General features: G+C 39.3%; 1 protein-coding gene across 2 annotated transcripts in view; it reads right to left on the minus strand.

The window, feature by feature from the left end:
* Nucleotides 1-1,469: 1,469 nt before the first annotated feature.
* The window catches only part of KIAA2026 (KIAA2026 ortholog), a 56,114-nt gene continuing 35,004 nt past the window's right edge, over nucleotides 1,470-22,579 (minus strand). For both annotated transcript variants that reach the window (XM_014953939.1, XM_014953940.1), the window contains 3 exons: nucleotides 15,460-15,575; nucleotides 12,278-12,465; nucleotides 1,470-9,763 (listed from right to left, as the gene is read on the minus strand). In XM_014953939.1, coding sequence (XP_014809425.1) covers nucleotides 6,117-9,763; nucleotides 12,278-12,465; nucleotides 15,460-15,575 — 3,951 coding nt within the window. In that variant the 3' untranslated portion in view covers nucleotides 1,470-6,116. The remainder of the gene's footprint in view (nucleotides 9,764-12,277; nucleotides 12,466-15,459; nucleotides 15,576-22,579) is intronic.

The following is a 22,579-nucleotide window of genomic DNA, read 5'->3' on the forward strand; positions in this document are numbered from 1 at the left end:
AATTCTTCTTTGATATTCTATTTTACTGCTGCATGTGTTTAAAAAAAAAAGGGAGTGAGGAATGATTCTGCAAATACCAGCATGTTACATGGTCAGGATCTCAATGTATCTGCTGGTAGCAGGTGCACATGACCTCTAGATAGCCCAAATAGACTGATGTTATACTTGCAGGCTAGAAGGAATCAATATGAACAACTAAATAAAATAGTATATTGTGTTCTTTATGACATCAATATTAACAAACGAAGTTCTAAAGCCTGAAGACAATTAAACAAATCACAGTTATATAGTGGTTCCTTTCCTATCTTGTTTCCCTGTTCTATTTAGTTTTTGTAGATGCTGTCAGTGCCACTCACATTCTTGAAAACAATTTCATTTTCTCATCATTTTCTTCTTTGTAGAAAGCAAGAATAGGGGAAAATAAAGCAGTTATCTAGTTGTCTAACCTTCAGTTATGGATGGGATACTGGAAGAGAAATCAGGGGATCAAGGACCTCGCTCCCAGTTCTTCCATGCTGCTATGAGAACTCTGTACTTCATTGTCTTCATCTGCAAAAGGTGGGAAATCATATTTATGCACATTTTAATATACTTTCTGTGTAATAAACTCAATGTCAAGAAATATTATAAGCAATTAATTACATTTCTTTTACTTTGCTTTTACATACCATTTCAATTTAATGTGTTTAGTTCAGCTGACATTGAAATAAAAGCCCTTCTAAGAACACCAACTTCCTGCAGGACTTCTGGATCAATCATCTATGAAACAATAAAATATCCTGCTTTCCAAGTTTACGCCAGACATCGAGGTTGATCAGCAAATTCAGTATGTTGAGAAAAGAAGAAAAGACATGTTTATCCAGATCTTAGTTTGTTTTATCCCACTGTAGGTTCAAGGAAAATACTTAAAATAGAACATATTCTGTGTCACGTTTGAAAAAATGGCCTGTTCAACAACTCAAAAATTTTTATTTGGGTCCCAATATGTATAAAATGATCATGCACCTAATAGACAGACTTAAGCTTGTATCCTCTGCACAAACATAATGACACAGTTAAAAAATCAGTACAGCAGTTTGTCCTTCTACATTTTCAAGAGAGCTAAACCAAACAAAATTACGAACTGTATATAGAGAGGAGAGCATCAGGCTTGTTCTGGTTTCAATAACATGGTTTAAAGATCATGCCTTTCCAGCCATGATTTTCTGCAAGTGGTATAGTCTTACAGGATGAATTGAATTTCTTTTGACACTGCTGTGTATTTGGTTTACAACTGGTATTTCTATGAAAAAGTTAGTACAAGGCCAGAAAAAACACCCCAAAATTTTGAAATAATTATGGCAGAAAAATCATCATCACATTGCTGAACAGACTTGTAGCCCTTTTAGAACATGTACTATTCTCAAGCACTTAGTAAAACTGAAAAAGGCACACACAGCAATGACAGTAACTGATCACTTCCATATAAGAAATAATTGAATTGACTGTGTCTCTTTATTCTAGAAAAAAGACAACCAACATGGTAAACATCTACATAGGCCACATGGAAAAATGAATAAATAGCAAAGGCTTGTTATATCCTACAATATGAATATTATTTGTGTGAAACGAAACTAGCAGGTACCAGGTTCATAAACAGATTTATTTACACGCTGTGTGAAAAACTCTTTACCACAGGACACTGTGCATGGTAGCAGTTTACATGTGTTCAAGAAGAACTTGAACTAAAACGTTTTGAACTAAAAGAGGGTAGATTTAGACTAGATACAAGGAAGAAGTTTTTTATGAGTAGGGTGGTGGAACAGGTTGCCCAGAGAGGTGGTAGATGCCCCATCCCTGAAAACATTCAAGGTCAGGTTGGATGGGGCTCTGAGCAACCTGATCCAGCTGAAGATGTCCCTGCTCTTGGCAGAGGGGTTGGACTAGACGACCTTTAAAGGTCCCTTCTAACCCAAAAAATTCCGTAACAATTTTAGAAAGCATTGGTCAATTTAATCCAGAATAATACACTGAGGGCTATTAAATTAAAAAAAAAAAAAAGTCACAGCTGTCTGTAGAATAGTGTGGATCACAGATTAGTGGATACTAGAAGAATAACCACTCTAGAGGCCTGTTATTTTGCTCTTTCGGCCTGCTACTGTTGACTGCTCCAAGGAACATGATGCCATGATAGATGGACTTCTAGTCTGATAGAGCACTCCTAATCTGATTTTGGGTCAATAAACTCACTTCATGTGCAGCTTACAGAAAATGGGCTGCATGAATGTAAGTCTTAAATGTAAGACTTGCTTGTCTTTGAGACTTTGAGAATTACTCTCAAATGTAAGCATTAATTTACTTAAATCAATTTCAGCTACTAAAATTCTGCACTACCACAAAATATAGGCAAAACCAGCTATGGAACAAACTCTGTGGAAAGCCTGTGGTAAGGCTAGGGATGCCCTTCAGATGCCAGCTTTTATTAATTTTCGAGCCTGCTTACACAAGACAAGTAACTTTCTCTTCACTTACTTATCAGGGGAATTTTTGCTTCACTTTCCGCAACGTACTCCCTGCTGTCACACAGTGAAATCAGAGTGGGTTTGAATGAGTTGCCAGTAACACACCTGGTTTGAACAAGTACTTCTACGATTCCTAATACTTGTGAAATTTAATTGCTTCTAGTATGGTAGGGGCAGGATCCCTAGAAAAAAATGGCAGCGCACACACACGTTTTAGAAGAGTGAGGCAAGACGAACGCACTTTTCTACTCAAAGCTAAGCAAAATTATTGTGCAGAATTTTTCCACTAAGATGAATATCAAAGATATCAACCAAAATGTTGAAAGTAATTAGTAAGCCCAAAATTTTGTATATAATACAGTGTCTGAATATCTGTAGGGGTCTAAAGGCATTTTACAAGCTCTGAAAAGGTGAACGTGTTTTCTTCAAAGACTGATTTACAGATGTATTTATTTATATGTGTAATTAAATGTCTTTTAAACTTAAAGGAAAGATGCAGGAGGTTCTGTTTTTTCATTGTGTCTGTCAATACAACCTACCTTTTTACAGTTCTTTTTGTGCTATATGTAGTACTGTATCTTAGGTAGAGAGAACAAAAGATATGTAGCAAATCATCAATGGCTATTTGCTTTCATTTGAAAGAAAGTCTCACTCTGACCAACATTTATATTATTATTAGAGAAGAGTGATGGCAAGGTGAGTTTTATTCACAAAAATGACTAAAATTGATTTTTACAAAATAATGCATCATGCAAACCCATTACATAGCAGTCTTGAGCCTCTCTCTGACAGGATTTTGAACCTGAACACGTGTCCAGTAGAGAATAAAAGTCCATGAAAATTCTAATCAAACTGAATCAAACTTTGCATGTTGCAAAATTTATGCCTGCCACATTATAAAATATTTAAAAAACAATTATAAAATACTGTACTAATTCAGAACATTTCTAAGAAATCATTCAGGTACGTAGCACGAGTTCCAAGTTCCTCAATTAAGCTTTTCTAATGTTTCTCTTTATTAGAATTGACAACAGCATAAATCTTTCTACTACATTAGCACACAGAAAAATGTCATGCAAGATTTTTTTCTCCATCCAGGCTGCTGGCAATAGTAAAACCTAGTCTTAAGCTTTCCAAGCAATGTAGATATTTACTCTACATCAAACATAAATAAAAATAGCCAATAAGAGAAAAATCCAAGAAAGTCAGTCCCAAGGTTCCACCAGAGAAATGGAAATAAAATGTGTGGCTGGTATATATGGTTTTAAAGTATATAAAATGTCCATGAAGAAACTGCCATTCTCTGCCATCTTCCTCTGTTGGAAAAGTCACCTGTAACATTCAACTGCAAAATGCAGTCAGATTTAAAAGGTTTAATATTGTAAACTCTAGCAAGCAGACATTGCTTACTACAGGGTAGTAAATCAATAACATACGACCTTTAATGAGAAGTAGGAAAAGTGTACTAGGTAGCTTTTTCTAAAATATGAGTAAACCACCTCTCACCTCAAAACTGACAGCTTCCATCTTTCCCAGCTCTGAGATAAGATGCAGATTGCTGATCTAGAAAGAGGCACTTTCCCAATTCAAATTTTTTTGTTAGTCCAGAAAGGGAAGGTTCCTATGGAAGGCCTTTCTTCCCCTGACTTTCCCAGAACTCTAGTTAACTAGTTACCAGATTACTTTTCAGAACAATACGAAGGGCAGTCAAGACAGAGGGAGTAAACCATGGTCTTATTCTTCAACCCAAGATCCAAACTATGTATAGCAAATGGGTAAAGGAGAAAACTTGACAGGATGAGGAGCAAAAGCTTAAGCTTCATATTGATGAAAATCAGTCAAAGAACACTGCTTACACAGACATGTAAGCTTTTATCCCCCTTTGAAGTTGTAGCTATTAAAAAGGCAACTAACATTCCTGAGTTCTTCTGAAATCTTCCCTTCTAGTTCCTAAAGAAAAAAAAAAAACACCAACAAAAAAATCCCATACATACAACGATGTTCAAACTCAGACTGGTAAGTAACAGAGACTTTGGCTTCAGATTTTAAATCAGCACTTATGAAATAATCATCTTCCATAAAATAAGAGCTGATAGATGGGCAACCTTTCTTCATATGCTGAGTCCCAAAAGATACCAGAAAACTTCTCTACTTTCATGAACACTGGAGCAGGCACCTGTGAAATAAGCTGATCTGCAGAAAATAACCCAAGGAGTTTACCAGATCAAAAGCTGAATCTAAGCCAACAAATATTGAATACACTGCATAAAAAGGGAAGGTTTAGGTAATATGTGAATTATTCTCACTCAAAGCAGTAATAAGGCCTCCTTTAATACTATGTGATGTTTTAGGATTGTCCTTCCAGACTGACCAATTAAAAACTGAAGAAAAAAATACAGAACTAGAAAGCATGACTGGTGATAAAACTGGGTAGCTTGTTACGGCTAGACAGAAGATTAAAGAGTGACCTTGTTAGAGTTACCAGATACATGGAAGTGCATACAAGGCTGTAAAATGAGAATAATGAACTGTTCACAGAATCACGGAATCACCATGGTTGGATGGGACCTCTGAGATCATCAAGTCCAACCTTAAAAAAAACCAAAAAAACCCCAACCAAAACCAAACAACAACAACAAAAAAAGTTCAACAGATCTATGAGCTTTATGACAAAACATGGCAGTCCTGAACAGCAACCATTATGCCTAGACTGGTATCCTGGAAACTACTTCTAGTCTTAGCACACCGCCAGAGATTTTAAGCAATATAACCAAACACTTACTAAGAAAGGATGAGGTACGGGCTACCCAGCTCTGCATTAGGATCACAAGGATGGCCTTCTTTCCTATCCAATCACGTGAAATGTAAACCACAAAGAAAAGCAGTAGAGATTAAATAATTTCATTCTACTATATTCCAAAAGCTCAGATGAATCTGAATTAAGTAGGAAGATGTATAGATATGTGTTCTGCCATGGTGTAACACATAAACACATTTTTAAACTATTGCCAACACAAAGCAGTACAGCAACTTGATTTATTATATGCAGATTCTTCTGCATTGTTGCTAAACAGTACACTGGTCCAAAGTTACTAAAATACTTAAAAAACTATACATTATGTAAACAAAACATAAATAAGACAGTATAGTTCTTTGTACATATAGTTTAGTACAGATTGTTAGGAAGTCATGAATATATACAATTCTATTCCATAGACTGCATTTTTACAATGCATAAGTATTTTTTTTACAGAAAAAAATCAAAAATAAATTTGACAAATAAAAAGGAGATATATACTGTCATAAACACACTGGCAAACAGTCCATACTGTAAGATGGAACATGTGCAAAAGGCTAGATTTCTTCAAACTAAAATGTTTAATGAACACACTAGTAATTTCTGACCTTTTTACTAAAGAACTCACTGAAAACTTCTGTCAAACTAAATAAATTTTTCTTCCTCCTAAACCCCACAGGTAAACAGGAAAGAACTATAATCTTAAGTAATTTTCAGTAAATCAACTGTTTCAAACAACATAAGAAATTATTCAACAGTTACAACTTCCGAAGTCAGAAGAATCCCCATAATTTCAAAGTGGCTCATTTGCAGTAAATTCAGGATGCAGCTTTGTCAGGTTTATCGAGGGAAGAAGACTGAGATGCAGGGAAGACAGTGGTAGGATTTCTGCTTGTGGACACAGCAACAGGAGGCAGTGATGAAGATATGGAAGAAGCTTTTGATGCTGGAGTATTTATAGCATTCAAAATGGCTCCTTCTGGGCTGACCAACAGTTTTTTGATAGAAGTGTTTAAGTGAAACACTGAAGTGTTGCTTGGTAAATGAGAGTTCGGAGGATGAGCAGCAGAAACCACAGAGGATGTAGCTACAACACTAACAGGAGGTTTTATCACTGAAGACACAGACAGTGTCGCTGCAGGCAGTGGAGTACATGAGCTAGCTGGAGTACTAAATACCTGCGGTGTTGCATGTACGATGGGTAAAGCATCTGCAGACCCAAAAGAGTTCACAATTTTTGTAGAACTTTTCAAAGGATGTTTTGATATTTGCCAACTTAATGAATTACCTGGTGCTAGCATGATTTTTGAGGTTACTGGATTAACAATTGGTACACCTTGAGCTTCTTGACCGTGGTTAATAGTTAAAGGAGGAGTCTGTTTTGTATTACAAGAGAGAAGAAGAACATGGCTGCCAGCTCCAAGGCCTTGTGGAGGAACAACAAAACGAGTACCATTAATCATTATCTGAGTTCCAGGTGCCAAAGGCATACAGGTGTTAATGACTATTTTCTGTTGAATGCAAGGTTCATTCAACTGACCTCCTGCCTTGCTTGTTACAGTTGGTGAAGCTGCAGACATCTGACTGGTAGAAGCACAAGTGTAAGCATGACTTTGCTTCTCTGTACTGGGAGGCACCTGCTGGCATTGTAGGGAAGAAACATTGGAAAAACCAGTAACTTTACCTGCATTTGGAGACGAAGGGGGCAACACACTCTGAGGTTTGTGAATACCTGCATTATTTGGCATAGCAGCTGAAACTCCTGATGACTGATACTGAACCAGTGTGGGCAACTGGCTTTTTGGTACTGGAGGAGAAGCTGGAACTGCTGCCAGTTGAGGAATTGTATGTAACACTTTGTGGGGGGTGGCTACAGATCCAGGCAAGCTAATCACCGGAAATTGCAAAGCAGATGGTAAGTTTTGAGGAGAAACTGCTGGTTGCGTTGCTGAAATCAGCACAGATGAAGCAAGATGTCCTGTTTTCACAGTTGATATACCCACAGTATTTCCAATACTTGACGTACACAGTCGATTACCCAGAATTGGTCTTACTCTTGAGGGATCATTTCCACCAATCAAGACAGTCGGCCGTGTCCCAGAAGAAGTCCCACTTGGTATTGCTGAAACAGATTCTACACATGCATTTGCTGTTGTTACTGTAAAGGCATTTTCAGCTTTTGTTGCAACACATACAGACTCATTAACTGACACAGCACTCTGACTCGTAAAATTTGGTACAGGAACCAAAGTACTAGTAGTTGTCAAAGAGAGTGCCAAGCCCATGCTCTTTATGTCTTCTCCCTTAGAAACAGCCGAATGCAATATATTAACTGGTAGAGCCTGTTGTGCGTTGCCTTTAGTATTTACAATGGTTTGGCCTATATTTAGTCCAATTTTCACATCTTTTACTTGAGCAATAGTTGGTGATGGATTTACTCTTATTGGTGCTCCTACCGTAGATGGGATCAGAACCAGCTGTGGTTGCTCTGTGGCACTAACAAAGGTTTTGCTTAGGGAAGAAGGAAGGTTATGTTTCAATGACTCTGCAACTAGATTGGCAGTTGATGGGCCACTGGCAATTTGTGTGTTAATGAAAACCAACTTCTGAGCATTAACAGCAGTGGATCCTGGAGACGGTATAATACTGACTCCTGATGCCCCACAAGGTGACAAAATAGGTGGATTTGTGACTAATGTAAGTTTCTGGACTGGAGTACCACCGATTAAATCTCCATTTATTGCTGCATTAGACTCAGATTGCATAACAGGATTTGTTTTAGTTTTAGTATCACCTTGTTGCTGCACAGAAGAATTTGGAGTTATGACAGTGTTATTTTGTCCAACGCTAGTCCCACTAACAGGGCTGTTTAGAGTTGCTGAAATCAAATTGCTAGCCAGTGAAATGGAGGATAAAGGAGGAGACGACACGTAGCAGGAGTTCTCTATTACTTGACCAAAAGTGCCCCCAGCAGCAGGCTGCTGTAACGTGAATTTGATATTGTTCTCCATTGCCTGGGTAAAATCAGCTGGGAAAGCTGGAATGTTAACAGAAGAAGCTGTTGAGGGAGCAAACCCAGAAAGAGACGATTGTCCAATATGTGGGAGACCAGAGGTGGCTGTTGCTACAGATGAAAGAGTAGAGCATGATAATGCTGTGGTTTTTGGCACAAGAAAGGCCTGAATTTGAGGTGCATAAGTGAAAACTGAACTAGAAGATAAACCACTAGGTGAAATCTGGTCTGGGTTTGTTCGCACTTTAACAATTCCTGTGTTTCCACCTCGTGTTGTGACCAGAATAGACTGTGATTCTCTTATACACACTGTCTTCAGCTCTTGCCTAGTTTCAAAGGAGTCAGCTGTCTGCTGTGACGCAAGACTATGACAGGCAGAAGCAGTGTTTATAGACCCACTTAATGCCGTTGCTGATATCAAAGACCGGCTAGCTGTGGGAAGAGTAGGTGAAGTCAAAGACACTGCAAATGTGGCAGTTGAAACCATAGTCTTGATTTTGTCAGTTTCAGTTTGGCCTACCTTATTTGTTGATGATAATAAGTTACTTGCTGAAGTTACAACAGGCAGTGGTTGTGTAGTGTTCATGGGGACAGTCACTTGTGACAAGTGGGTAATATTGCTGTTAAAAATTGTACTAGGTGACTGAGCAGTGGCGTTTGCAGGGCCTGTTACCAGTACAGGTGTTAAAGAAACACTGACATTTGATATTTCTGGTAAAGTTATATAGTGCATCTCAGGTGATTTTTGTTGTAGTGACTGAATGTCCTTGGAAACCATTTTTCCTTCCTTCTGCTGAATAAGAAAATTCTTAGGTAAAATTAGAACTTGTTGCATGACTTTTTCTCCAGTTTTAGGGTCAATCACAGGTTGCATTTGAATTTTCACAGAGCTGTTGTGAAGGTCTACTGGTACACAGTGGCCATTTGGCATTTTGTATACCATTTGTAAAGGAGTCTTTGAACTGGTCTGGCAGGGCAATGCTGGTTTTATTAGTGATGATTCCGAAGGTGATATAACTGGCTTTTCAGAAGTAGACACATTTATGCCTGGGGGAGGTGACAGTTGATTTGTTAAGGTCACTTTGTTCCCGGTATTCTTGGCAAGCAAGGCCTGGATGGGTTTGGTCCCTTTCAGAAAATTTGATACTGATGTTGCAGGATCTGTCAAGGAAAGCGATTCTACAGTCGACCCTTCAAATTGTTTCGCCTCAGTTAAACAACCATCTGGCTGCAAGCTACTTTCTGAACCCTGGATCCCAGCCTCATTAGTGCTCAGCTTAGCTTTCTTCCTTGGTGAAATCTCGTTAGTGCTTTGATCCAGACAACTATTTTGCTTGGACTGTCGTTTAACACATTTGGGTAGTGTCTTCTGTATTTCTTTAGATGTTGATTCTTTTTTCAGAATTCTGTTTTTTCCTGCAGGTAAATTCATCTCTAATAGTTTCATTTCATCTGCAAGGATATTAAAACAGAAACTGTGTTTTACATGTTTGCAACTGATACCTCTATACAACAATTTTACAGTGTCTAGCTAAAGGCAAAATGCTAGTTTTCAAGTGCAAAGATATGTGGAGGGAGAATGTCTGCTTCGTTAAGACCATCTGGTCAAGGACCTTTTTCAATGCAAAAAGGGGGTCATAAGGAAAGGAGGAAGTCATAAACAAAAACATACAGGGACATGAACCTGACCAGCAAGGGAGATAGTGAGGAAAACCAAACATGGTCATTTACACTAACTGATGAAGGCATGTGAGAGTGTGAGAATGTTTACTCCAGCAAGCTTATCTCATCAAGGACCTGATTAATTGGGACATTGAGGGGAAAAGGAAGAAGCCAGGAAAAATATAGAGACACACAGATCTAACAAAACAAAGCAAACATAGAGACAATGACAAGAAACAACCTCACCAACCACAACTGATCGTCTATCAAGAAACTGCAGATGCCCCTTCCAGGAAGATCAACCTGGACTTTTCAACTGATACGATCTTAAACAGAAGAGATCCTGGATGCTGGGCTGGGAGGGGTGAGGGACTTAGTAGAGCTATACAAACCCAGGAAGAGATGTGCAAAGGAAGAGGGAGCTGAAAGGACAGAGCAGGAGGTCACAGCCTGTGTGGCTGCTGTTGACTGCTGCAGGGTGAGTGTCTGTATCTTTCCTGAACCCAGTGTGCGGTGGGGCAGTGTGTGTATATTCACTGGCAAACCTCAAGCTGGACTGGCTGGTGGACAGGGAAGCCTGGGGTCTGGGCTGGTGCACCTGGCAGACGTATGAATGCGGGGTGCCTGGGGGACAAGGGTGTGAGTGCCACATGTTTCATACTGAGCATTGAGCTGGACCAGCCAGCCAGCAGTAGATGCATGAAGTGGAGGAGTTGCAGCCCTGAGGAAAGGGACTTGGGGGTGCTGGGGGATGAGAAGCTGGACATGAGCAGGCAGTGTGCAGCTGCAGCCCAGAAGGCCAATCACATCCTGGGCTGCATCAAAAGATGCGTTGCCAGCAGGTCCAGAGAGGTGATTCTGCCACTTTACTCTGCTCTGGTGAGACCTCACCTGGAGTACTGTGTGCAGGTCTGGAGCCCTCAATACAAGAAGGACATGGACCTGATGGAGAGGGTCCAGAGGAGGGCCACAAGGATGATCAGGGGGATGGAGCACCTCTGCTACGAGGACAGGCTGAGGGAGCTGGGGTTGTTCAGCCTGGAGAAGAGGAGGCTCCGGGGAGACCTAATAGCAGCCTTCCAGTACCTGAAGGGGGCCTACAGGAAGGCTGGGGAGAGCCTGTTTAGAAAGGCCTGCAGTGACAGGACGAGGGGCAATGGCTTCAACCTGGAGGGGAACAGATTTAGATTGGAGATTAGGAGAGGGTTCTTCACTGTGAGGGTGGTGGAGCACTGGAACAGGTTGCCCAGGGAGGTGGTTGAGGCCCCATCCCTGGAGATATTCAAGGAGAGGCTCGACGAGGCCCTGGGCAACCTGGTCTAGTTGGGGGTGTCCCTGCTGACTGCAGGGAGGTCGGACTAGATGACCTTTGGAGGTCCCTTCTGGCCTGGACCATTCTACGATTCTATGATTCTATGATAAGAGGGCTCAGGATGCAGGCAGGGATACTGTGTGGACAGGACATTGAGGTTTTGGCAATGCAGGGCTGCAGCAGGGTGTCTGTGAGGAGAGGCCCGGAGACGCCCCGTGCAAGACCCAGCTGGCTCCAAAACATACCCACTGGAGGATGTGCCTGAGCCTGTCTGCTAAGGTGGTCACACTTCATGGAAAATACTGCACAGAAGAATGTGACAGACAGGAGTGAGGAAAAAATGTAGGAGAAACAATCCTGTAGACACCAAGGTCAGTGAAGGAGGGGGAAAGTGCTCCAGGCACTTCCTCCACTTGACAGGGAAGGAAGTAGAAGAACTGGGAACAAAGTTACACCTGAGAAGAAGGTGGAGATGGGATGGGGATGGGGGAAGGGAGGTATTTTATATTTTGACTTTGTTTTTTACCATCGTACTCTATTTTTCATTGGCAATAAATCAAATTCATTTTCTCCAACTGAGTCTGTTTTGTCTGTGACAGTAATTAGTGAGTGATATTCCTGTTTGTATCTAGACCCATAAGCTTATCTTATTTTCCCTCCTTGTTCTCTTATGTGCGGGGAGTGGCAGAGTGGCTGGGTGGGTGTCTGGCAGCCAGCCAACATCAACCCACCATAAACATAAATTCCAAGCAGACCTAGTATGTTATCACAGAAATGGTTAAATGCAAAAATGTCAAACACTTGCAGTAATCAGAATTTACACCTTGGTCAGGTCTGCACACTTCTAGTCTACATGCATCACAAGCTATTTCAATATTATCACAGTAGTAGCTAAAGTAGAAAGTAGGACACAAGGAAAAATAAAGCTCCTGAATCAACTTGATTCAGCTCCTGAATCAAGTTCAAGCTACCAAATACCAGTAAGTGCTTACCAGTGTCTAGGTGATCTTTTTTGGGAACTTCCACATGTTCTGCAGACTCTGAAGATTTACCACATACTACTGCAAAAGAATCTTTGCCAGAATCAACTTCACTTTCATCATTACTCCACAATTCTCTGGTAAATTTATCATGGTCTGGATGTCTTTTAAAGTCATCATAGTCCTTCTTCAATCTAGACCTTGAAAATAACAAAACTAACTTTACTAAAGAACCATGCTGGTTTTGACTTTTTTTTTTTTTAATTTGTATTTGCTGCCACACAAGAAGTTGGTGTGCTCTTCAAAGAATTTCAGAGTAGCTCTGCCTGTAAAGTCTTTAAAACCCAGAAAATATAAAGTGACAGTAACGTCCCTTCTCTTACCAAAACTAAATTCTATGTCATTAAGCTCTCTAACAATAGGCAAAAAGACTGAGGCAAATATGAACATTATTGGTTTTTTGCATCTATCCTCTGTTTCTTCCTTCATCTTGCAGGGTGGCAAATGTACCTGTATGGACTCGAGTAGCAAGTACTTTAGTACCTGTACCAAGTCTACTCTTTCCTCTGAAGGCAACCCCAATTAGAGAATTAAGTAAATCTTGTTTTTCTTAAATGCACCACGCTTTTGGCCCAGCTATAGGACTGTAATGTAACTTCCTCCTTTACGAAAACTTTCTTATCTCTGAGCCATTAGAACAGCTGCCACTGTCATTTCCACAAGGCTCACACTCCGCTAAAAAATCTGCATATGATGGAAATATATAGCTACTTTACTCCATTCAGAAATGCATCCGCTTATCTTGATACTCCTAAACTGCTCCATATGTCCATTGTCCCTTCTTCTAAACCATTGTTTAGATGAGATCTAGGAGGTATTTTAGTATACAAATACGGTAAACTACAGGATTCAGCTGGTGGCAAACCAACACAATAGTCAGGAGCATTAGTTAGCAAACAAATAAATAGCTTATAGCAATTAGCACCTTGCGTGGAATAGAATCTAGACTTTAGCTTGGATGTAACCCTTATGACAATAAGATTAAGATCTTAAATTTACCCATTCTTCTGAGTTAAAATAACAGTTGTTGGCAGAGCACAGCAGTGGCTAGCTGCTCCCTAAGGGTGGAGAAGGAGGAACCACGCATGATGTCACGGCTGCCAGGGCATGACCCTCACCAGCAAGGATGCCATGGCACTGCCTCTGAATGAGGGAATGGAGTAGGCCTGTGGGTGGTAACTCCGTTGAACCAAGAGCCCAGATCAACAGGCAAGTTCCTGATGCTGAGGCCAGGTCTGAGGTGAACCTGGGACCACAGCTTCCATACTGTGGTCTTGCACAGAAGGAAAGAGCTCTACCCAGCCCTTGACAACCTAGAAGGTCAACACTGTCATTCAATTAGTAGATGTTAGAAACTAGCTGAGACGCACTATAAGCACTGCAACTGCAGGTAACTTGTGGTGGTGCTCCTGTTTACACCAGCATAAGCAATCTTTACTTGATCGCATTTTCCCTTTCACCTTACACCTTTCATCACCACTGTCATTGGTGCTACACAGCTGTTTAGCAGCTGCACAATGAACCAGACCAAGACATTGATCTAGCTTCCCCCTGTCCATCTCCCTCTCCTCCCCATGATCTGCAGACTGTTTTTCAGCTGGAGCTGTTCCCTGGTATACCATGCATCTGTCCAAATAGTTACGTCATGGAAATACTGACAGTTGCATTGCTGAACACACTAGGCTTACAGCTTAAAACATACATTCTGAGAAACATAAGTGAAATTAATCTCAAAAATTATCCTCCACTTTAAGCTCAGGCTCCTCTAGCTACCAGCACACATACATGCAAGACCTCAGCCACCGCATTCCAGAGTAAAAATTACTCCTGTGAGGCACACCTCATATGTAGTACTTCTACACATTTTACAGGACAGTTCTACTTATGTATTCTATAACCACATTTAACAAACACCAAAACACTAGGGACCAAACCATTTCACAGCAGAATTTACACAAAGGATATAACTGGAAACCCCATTTACTGGAAACTGAAATCCTTTCTAATAGTATTACTGTCTGCCACATCTCCAAAAGGACTCTGAATTGCTACACACAGGACAAAATGAACAGCTAAGGAAAATGAACAGAAACTTGAATAGAAAGAAACAGAAATAAGCAAAACTTGTACTTTGGTCCGTTATTTAGAGAAAAATGTTCAACAACATCCCAAATTTCTAAATACGAATTTCAATTCATGCATGATATCCATAAAATGAGCTATTAAGGAAGCAACTCTTAGTTTATCTATTTACTGTTTTGGTGCTATGGTGTTGGCTTTTATTTGTTTGGGTTTTTTGTTTGTTTTTTAAACATAATATCTTTTACACTTTTTAGAATTAGTTCTGCACCACGTAACTGTGTAAGTTTCTTCCTTCACACTCAATCTTTAAGCATCTGCCTAACTTTACTTATCATTTGACACAGAGTTTCAAATAAGCTTCTAATCATTACCTGCTTTTTAAATGTCTATGTAGCAAAAGTATGGTATGATTCTAGCTACAGCTGTATGGCTAACAGACAACAAGGGTAGCAAGCTTCAATATAGAATAACGAACACAAGTTACAGTCCAATCTCTCCAGTCTCCAATCTCTCCAATCACTGATACCAACAATTGACTGTACTAGATTCAAATCAGTCACTCACTGCTTCACTGGTATTTCTCTGACACACCTCACTCCAGATGCATTTCAAAATTACAGGGTTACAGAGACCTCAAAATAATGTTTTAAGAAGTGCTTTGTGGAGAATCCATTAACAACCGATTTAGATAGCTTTAGATAGTAAGTAGCATGACAAAGAATTCTAAGAAGCCCTGGTCTAGTTTTCTAGATACAGGTTTTCAGCACCAATACAAATCCTAGGTAGATTGTGATACAGTTATCGACAGGAACACTTAAGGATTCTAGAGCATTTAGAGGAAAATAAATATTGGAGGGTTAAACTCAATGTTATTTAGAGTCTGGAACACAAAAAAATTCTTCCAACTAAAGCACTGCCAGTGCCTCACTCCTCTCCTCAACATATTTTCATTTAATCTATTTGAGAAGCCAACTTACTGATTAGTTTTTAAAAGGTGAATTTTGTTGTTTTCCGCCCCATGCACTACTGTTAAAAAAAGAGCAGCTGATTACCTGTTTCTTTGAAATGCTTTCATTAGCTTTGGTTCCCATGGTAACAGTTCATTAAGCAGTCGTATCAATGTACCATGCAGTTCCTTCACTGCTTGCTTCCGGTGGTACCATCTTCCCTGCAAACATAAATACCATTTATTTATCATTGCACACCCTGTTATATTGTACCAGTAATCCTGGTACAGTAAAACAGCATATGAGGAAAATAATGGGAAGACAAGATTAGTAAATTTCACAGTTACATCTACCTATGTAAGACATCAATATTCCCATTTTTTTTATACTACAAAAAGGTAACGTCCCAATTACAAAAGCAATTCTGTAAGGATGTTCACTTTTTACAGGTCAAACTTAAAACTGAAGCAAAATCCTGCAAACACATCACGTAGTAGTACATTCAGGTCAGGGAAACCAACCATGTATGTACACTTTCAATAGTTAGACATAAAATTTCTACAGAAAATCCTACCATAATCTCTTTTAACATAAGTGATGTAATTTATATTATTATTTGTAAGAACAATTTACTACAATTTTCAGGGACAAAAACCACAGAATTTTGCACTATATTTTTGCACTTTATTCAAAGTTCTAGATGTTTTTTAAAAAGTTTTGCAAATCAATTATTTATGAAGCAACAGGCTATGCAGCAGAGATCAGTTTTCCCACTTAAGAGCTTTAAGATTTTGATTCAAATGTAAAATTAAAAATGGTTTAGTTTTCCAAACTGATATATGTAATCTTACAGTCTTCCATGAAGAAGTCATGTTTTAATAAATCTGGAAAGGCTGAACGAGGATAAAAGATAATGGGAAATGACCATTAGCATGTATATATATATATATATATATATACATATATACACACACACAACACAGCCATGATGGCAATAATGTTGCAGAACACATCCTTTAATACTCTTAGATACTCCTTTTCTTCCCAAAACCTTTTTCTGTAGTTTATTACATAAAATACTGAACAATGCATATATATGTAACATCTATAAAAAGAGATGTGGTATACTCTAGTACTTCTGCCACTCTACAATTCGGTGCATTTTATGTAAAAGAGGATTTTATTTCTTGACTTGTCAGAGAGGATGGAAGACTGTGACGACATCATAGTTCTGCAAGAAAAAGCAGCAAGACTTGGGAACTTATTTATTTCATGTATTTATTTCACTTTTGATAGAGCTCATATCCTTCACAGCTTCACATGGTCCAGCATACGTAGGGCAGGAAAAGAGAGCTTGACACGATTGCTTTTCAGCAGCCTACAATAATGATTTTTCTGTGGACTTTGGAATAATTCCTTTCTACACATTTCAGCAGATCTCTCCAATGTACAAAGATCAGTCAAGATGAATGCTTGTTTGAAGGCCAAGTATCTATTTTTTATGGATAATAGTTTACATACTACATAGCAAAATGAGTAGCTATTCCTTCATTCTTCCATTAAAATTACAAAAGCAAAGATTTCAAGTAGGAAATTATGCCACATTATTCACTCGGTGGATAAGGAAACTGGCTGGACAGCCACACTCAAAGGGTTGTGGTCAACAACTCAACATCCAAGTGGAGACCAGTGACAAGTGGTATTCCTCAGGGGTCAGTACTGGGACCAGTGCTGTTTAACATCTTTGTTAGCAGTGTGGACAGTGGGATTGAGTGTGCCCTCAGCAAGTTTCCCAATGACAACAAACTGTGTGGTGCAATCAACACACTGGAGGGAAGGGATGCCATCCAGGGGGACTTGGAGAGGCTTGAGAAGTGGGCCCGCACAAACCTCATGAAGTTCAACAAGGCCAAGTGCAAGCTCCTGCACGTGGATCATGGCAATCCCATGCACAAATACAGGTTGAGCAGAGAGCAGACTGAGAGCAGCCCTGAGGAGAAAGGCTTGAAGGTGTTGGTGGATGAGAAGCTCAACATGAGCCAGCAATGAGTGCTGGTAGCCCAGAAAGCCCAACTCAACATCCAAGTGGAGACCAGTGACAAGTGGTATTCCTCAGGGGTCAGTACTGGGACCAGTGCTGTTTAACATCTTTGTTAGCAGTGTGGACAGTGGGATTGAGTGTGCCCTCAGCAAGTTTCCCAATGACAACAAACTGTGTGGTGCAATCAACACACTGGAGGGAAGGGATGCCATCCAGGGGGACTTGGAGAGGCTTGAGAAGTGGGCCCGCACAAACCTCATGAAGTTCAACAAGGCCAAGTGCAAGCTCCTGCACCTGGATCATGGCAATCCCATGCACAAATACAGGTTGAGCAGAGAGCAGACTGAGAGCAGCCCTGAGGAGAAAGGCTTGAAGGTGTTGGTGGATGAGAAGCTCAACATGAGCCAGCAATGAGTGCTGGTAGCCCAGAAAGCCATCTGCATCCTGGGCTGCTTCAAAAGAAGCATGGCCAGCAGGTCAAGCGAGGTGATTCTGTCCCTCGACTCCACTCTCATGAGACCCCACTGGGAGTACTACATCCAGCTTTGGAGTCCCCAAGAAGGACATGGACCTTTTGGAACAGGTCCAGAGGAGGGCCACAAAGATGATCAGAGGGCTGGAGCACCTCTCCTAGGAAGACAGGCTGAGAGAGCTGGGGTTGGGTTGTTCAGTCTGGAGAAGAGAGGGCTCTGGGAAAACCTTATAGCAGCCTTCCAGTGCCTAAAGGGGGTCTACAGGAGAGGTGTGGAGGAACCCTTTATCAGGGAATGTAGCGACAGGGCAAGGGGTAATGGTGTAGACTGAAAGAGGGTAGATTTAGATTATATGTCAGGAAGAAATTTTTTACTGTGAGGGTGGTGAGACACTGGAACAGGTTGCCCAGAGAAGCTGTGGATGCTCCATCCCTGGAAATGTTCAAGGCCAGGCTGGATGGGGCTTTGAGCAACCTGCTCTAGTGGGAGGTGTCCCTGCCCATGGCAGAGGGGTTGGAAGTAGATGATCTTTAAGCTCCCTTCCAACTGAAATCATTCTATGATAATGGTTAGTGTTGAGCACACAGACAAGACAGCAAACTGTATTTATTGTCCTTCATTTGTGCCCTGTCATATTTGCACATGTAATGCACTGCAGCATAAAACCCACCACTGAACACTGCAACAGAAAACAGCCCTTGTGTATACTGTAGCCTACCAAGGCATTTGGTAACACCTCCTAATGATAGCACTCAACAGAATTAATTGCTAACATACGAAAGAATATCATGTGCACAGATTCATCTTTCTTGTAAGATACGCAAAATATTTCACAGACAGTTTTAAAAGGATGAATTTATATATTATATATTAGCGAACTGCATCAAAATAAAAATCAAAATGGTAAAAAATAACAATGCCACTAGTATCAGGATACAGAAATGCTGTACGTGCATTTGATATAGCAAAGAATGGGATGTGTGAAAGGTTTGTATCAAAAAGATATGAAAAATTACTAGAGAATAAAAACAAGAAATTACTACTTTCTCAGAGTCATTTATCTTTAAATAAGGCTGAGATCCTGGCTTACATAGAAGAAAATAGCATTTACAAGCCAGATAATTATCAGCTGACCACTGAGTAAACTTTGAAGTGATAACTGTATCGTGCATTGAATAGCCAGGAACAAGCAGAAGGCTTATTCAAAACTTTACTGCCTTCATTAACAATTCAGAGAAGAATAAGTACAAGTAACTTTTCTCCTTGCTTACAAAAATGAACAAAAAAATAACCAAACCTCTGCCCCTCAAATTCTAGAGTTAGTTTTTAATAATAATAGTATCCTCTGGATATAGTCTCTGGAAGCCTCCACATTTGCATCCAAATAGTTTTAATGCAAATATTATAGCAACATAATTTTTAAAAATGTGAATTAATTATTTCCCTGTATCCAGTTAATCGTTTTTCTTCCTGGGGTTTAGAAGTTGAGAACAAACCTGTTAGTGGAAACATACACAAATTTAAGCCATGAGAATTTTCTTTCCTCAAAAATACTCAGGACACAGAACAAATATGGGCTGAAAAAGACTGGGAAAGAAAAAAAAAAAGCTTCTTATCTTTTAAATTTTTGTGGTTCAGTTGGTTTTCTATGTGAATATGTAAGATTTCTGCAAAGCCCAGATGTTACACAAATGTTATTCCTTAGATATTAAAACAGCAAAAAGGGACTTCAGCATTACATAGCTGCCTACTAATTTCTACAGATAGTAAACTTTCCTTTACAAATGCCTGTGTTGCAAAATCTTCTCAGTTATACCAAATGACAATAATGCAGGAGAACAGCTACAATCTGAAGCTTAGGAGGTTCTGGCTGGACTTTAAAAGGTATACTTTCAGCAGAAACACATAGCATAAGAACAGATTGCATAAAGAAGCTGTTGAATCTCCATTATTTATTTCTTCTTTTCAGAACTCAGCTAGTCAGGTCATGGATGACTTAATGCAGCACTGACAACAGTCCTGCTTCAAGGTGGGGAGACCTTCAAACGTCCCTTTCAATGACTGCAGGGTTCCTTATGATGAAAGATAAAAGCCTCCGAGTATGTCCAGATGCGTTATGGGATTAGCAAATAAATGGAACGCAACATCTAATGGCACAGAAAGAACTATCCCCAGCAGAGAAGCCATGACTGTTCCATACAAAATAATCATAATATAGCTGTTCAGAAAATTCCATGAGTAGTGGTTTAATGGAATGGCAGGGTGAATACAAAGGAATAGCTATTACAGCCACATAGTTCAGTCGTCTCATCAACAAAGGGTCTGTAGAAATGGAGATCTGGATGCACTGCCTTCTGGTGTTTATGCAATCCAGCAGGATTTTATTAGTAAACATGAACTAAAATTACCCAACTACATCAACCCAAGACAGTACTTTAGAGGTAAAGACAGTCTCTATCACTGAAGACCTGGCTCTTAATAATTGTCTGAAGAAACTGTTCCCCTTCAATTCACTTGAGCTAATTCTAAGTTTGTTACGAGCCTTCGTTCCAAAACTGATTATCCAGTACCTAACTTCGGTTTGTACTGAGTTATGTTCTTATGTGGTCTGTAATTCACGTTCCCAGTGCCACTGCTTCTATACCTTGGATCTGAGTTCTAGTCACCATCTTGTTCCAGGTAGTGACAAACTGTTTTCTTCTGGAAACACAACGTAAGGTATTAACAGAACAAAAGATAAAAAATGCCTAGAAAGATGACAAGTATAAAATGTGACTTTCAGCTGTGTTAAGTTACAAGTAAATTTTAAAAATGCAAATGCAGTAAAAATACATTTTAGAAATGTGCTGAATGTTTCTGTACAAAGAGAGAGACACTCAACACATTCTCAGCTGAAAACTTACCTTTTAAAATAAGGTTTCTGACATCCAGAGCAGCCAGGAAATGCTGACTCCACTCTCCGTGATGCCCCAACATACACTATTCTGGCATACTCATCATGGAACCCCAAAGCAGACTGGAGCCAGGATACGGATATATGGGGTAAGGACTGAACTTTATAGGGAAGGTTTTGTTTCATTACACACACACACAACCACAATATTATGCAGTTTTATAAGATTTTCTTTAATCTTTACTTTATATCCCAGGGACATAAAATAAAGAAAATTAGAAATCTTATAAAACCATGCAATATTGTTGAAAAGGGGTGGTGGTGGAGGGAAAAAACTTACCTTACCCTTAATACGCCTGCTCCATTCTGCAGCGGGGTTCTGTGGTATGTGTGACATCACCAGTCTAGCGTTTCCTAGTGATGTCACACAGAGAGGGAGTTGGTGATCTGCAGCTGCTTTGGACATCAGATACCTACAGAAAAGAGATTTAGATACGGATTGATATTTAATGTTCTTATTAACCAATTTATGGGCCAAATACTAGAATTTCAGACACTTACTTCAATGCCAGTTTTGACTGAGTAAGAGTGCATAAGATTATGCGTTCATATTTTACAAACTCATTTATAATTGGAAGTATTTTCATTTTGAAAATGCTTAGAGTTGTCTTCTGCAGTAAAAGTTCCTGACAGTCAGTATCTTGTATTTTACCTTCAGCAACATCATTCGGAATATTATAAATACCTATCAAAAGCTAACCTCTGATTTAAATGAAGACTAGGACTGAATATAGTCAGGAAGAATGACTTGTAGTAAATTAGAAAACAAGTCACCCATGACATCTCTTTATCAATTTTACCTTTGAGCATTTACTGGCAACTAACAAAAAAATATCACATATCAGTCCTCAAACCTTTTTTTTTTTTCAGATACTTCAGCTTGCACTTCCATCACCTACATATCTGATTATAGCATGCTATACCCTAAAATAATATCCCCTACTCTCCTATTAAACATTGCAAACAAATGAAGTAAAGAAAAAAAAAAGCCATTAATATCTTGCTACCAAGAGTGTCTTTATCTTATTATTTAGTCTATGAAATGACTTTTCATTCAAACACTTAGCCACATGCTCTAATTTTTTTTAGGGAAAATTACTACACAGTCATCATTGTGTTGATGAATCTACCACATTTATTTTAAAAAAATAAACCGCAAAAACACGGCATAAAGTTTCATTATCAGCATGATCTTACTGTCTTTTTTAACCTCACTCAGAACAGTGAAATTATCCCGCACTGATATGTCACACTTTACTTTTCATTAGAAGAACTTCTAGTTATTAACTAACTTGTACTTCTGTAACTTACAAAGAAATTGGATGTATGAAATCTTAAACTAGTTACAAAAAAGCTGTGTCTTTTAAGCTATTATGGATCTTACTTAACTCCCTTTCATATAGCTAAATTTTGCAACTCTGGATATAACGGTATTTCTCTATTCTTAGCTCAACACCTGAAAAGAAGCTGGTTTTTTTATAACTGTGTGCTGACAGGCATGCCTTGAACAATTTTTTTAACACACAATATACTAACTGAACAAAATCCAAAGCACTGAAATGTTCTGAATATACAGTACTACCTGTATATTCAAAAATACAACAACAATGTTCCAGATTAAATGTATGAGTACACGTTTATATCTTTGATGCAGAATCTACACTTTCACATTTGGAACTGTGGTACATGATAAAAGTGGCTTACAGAAAGCTTCTTAGCAAACATTTATTGGTGGCCTAGCCAAATGAGTAAAGGCAT

Source organism: Calidris pugnax, unplaced genomic scaffold (genome assembly GCF_001431845.1).
Source record: "Calidris pugnax isolate Ruff unplaced genomic scaffold, ASM143184v1 scaffold178, whole genome shotgun sequence".
Classification (NCBI taxonomy): Eukaryota; Metazoa; Chordata; class Aves; order Charadriiformes; family Scolopacidae; genus Calidris; species Calidris pugnax.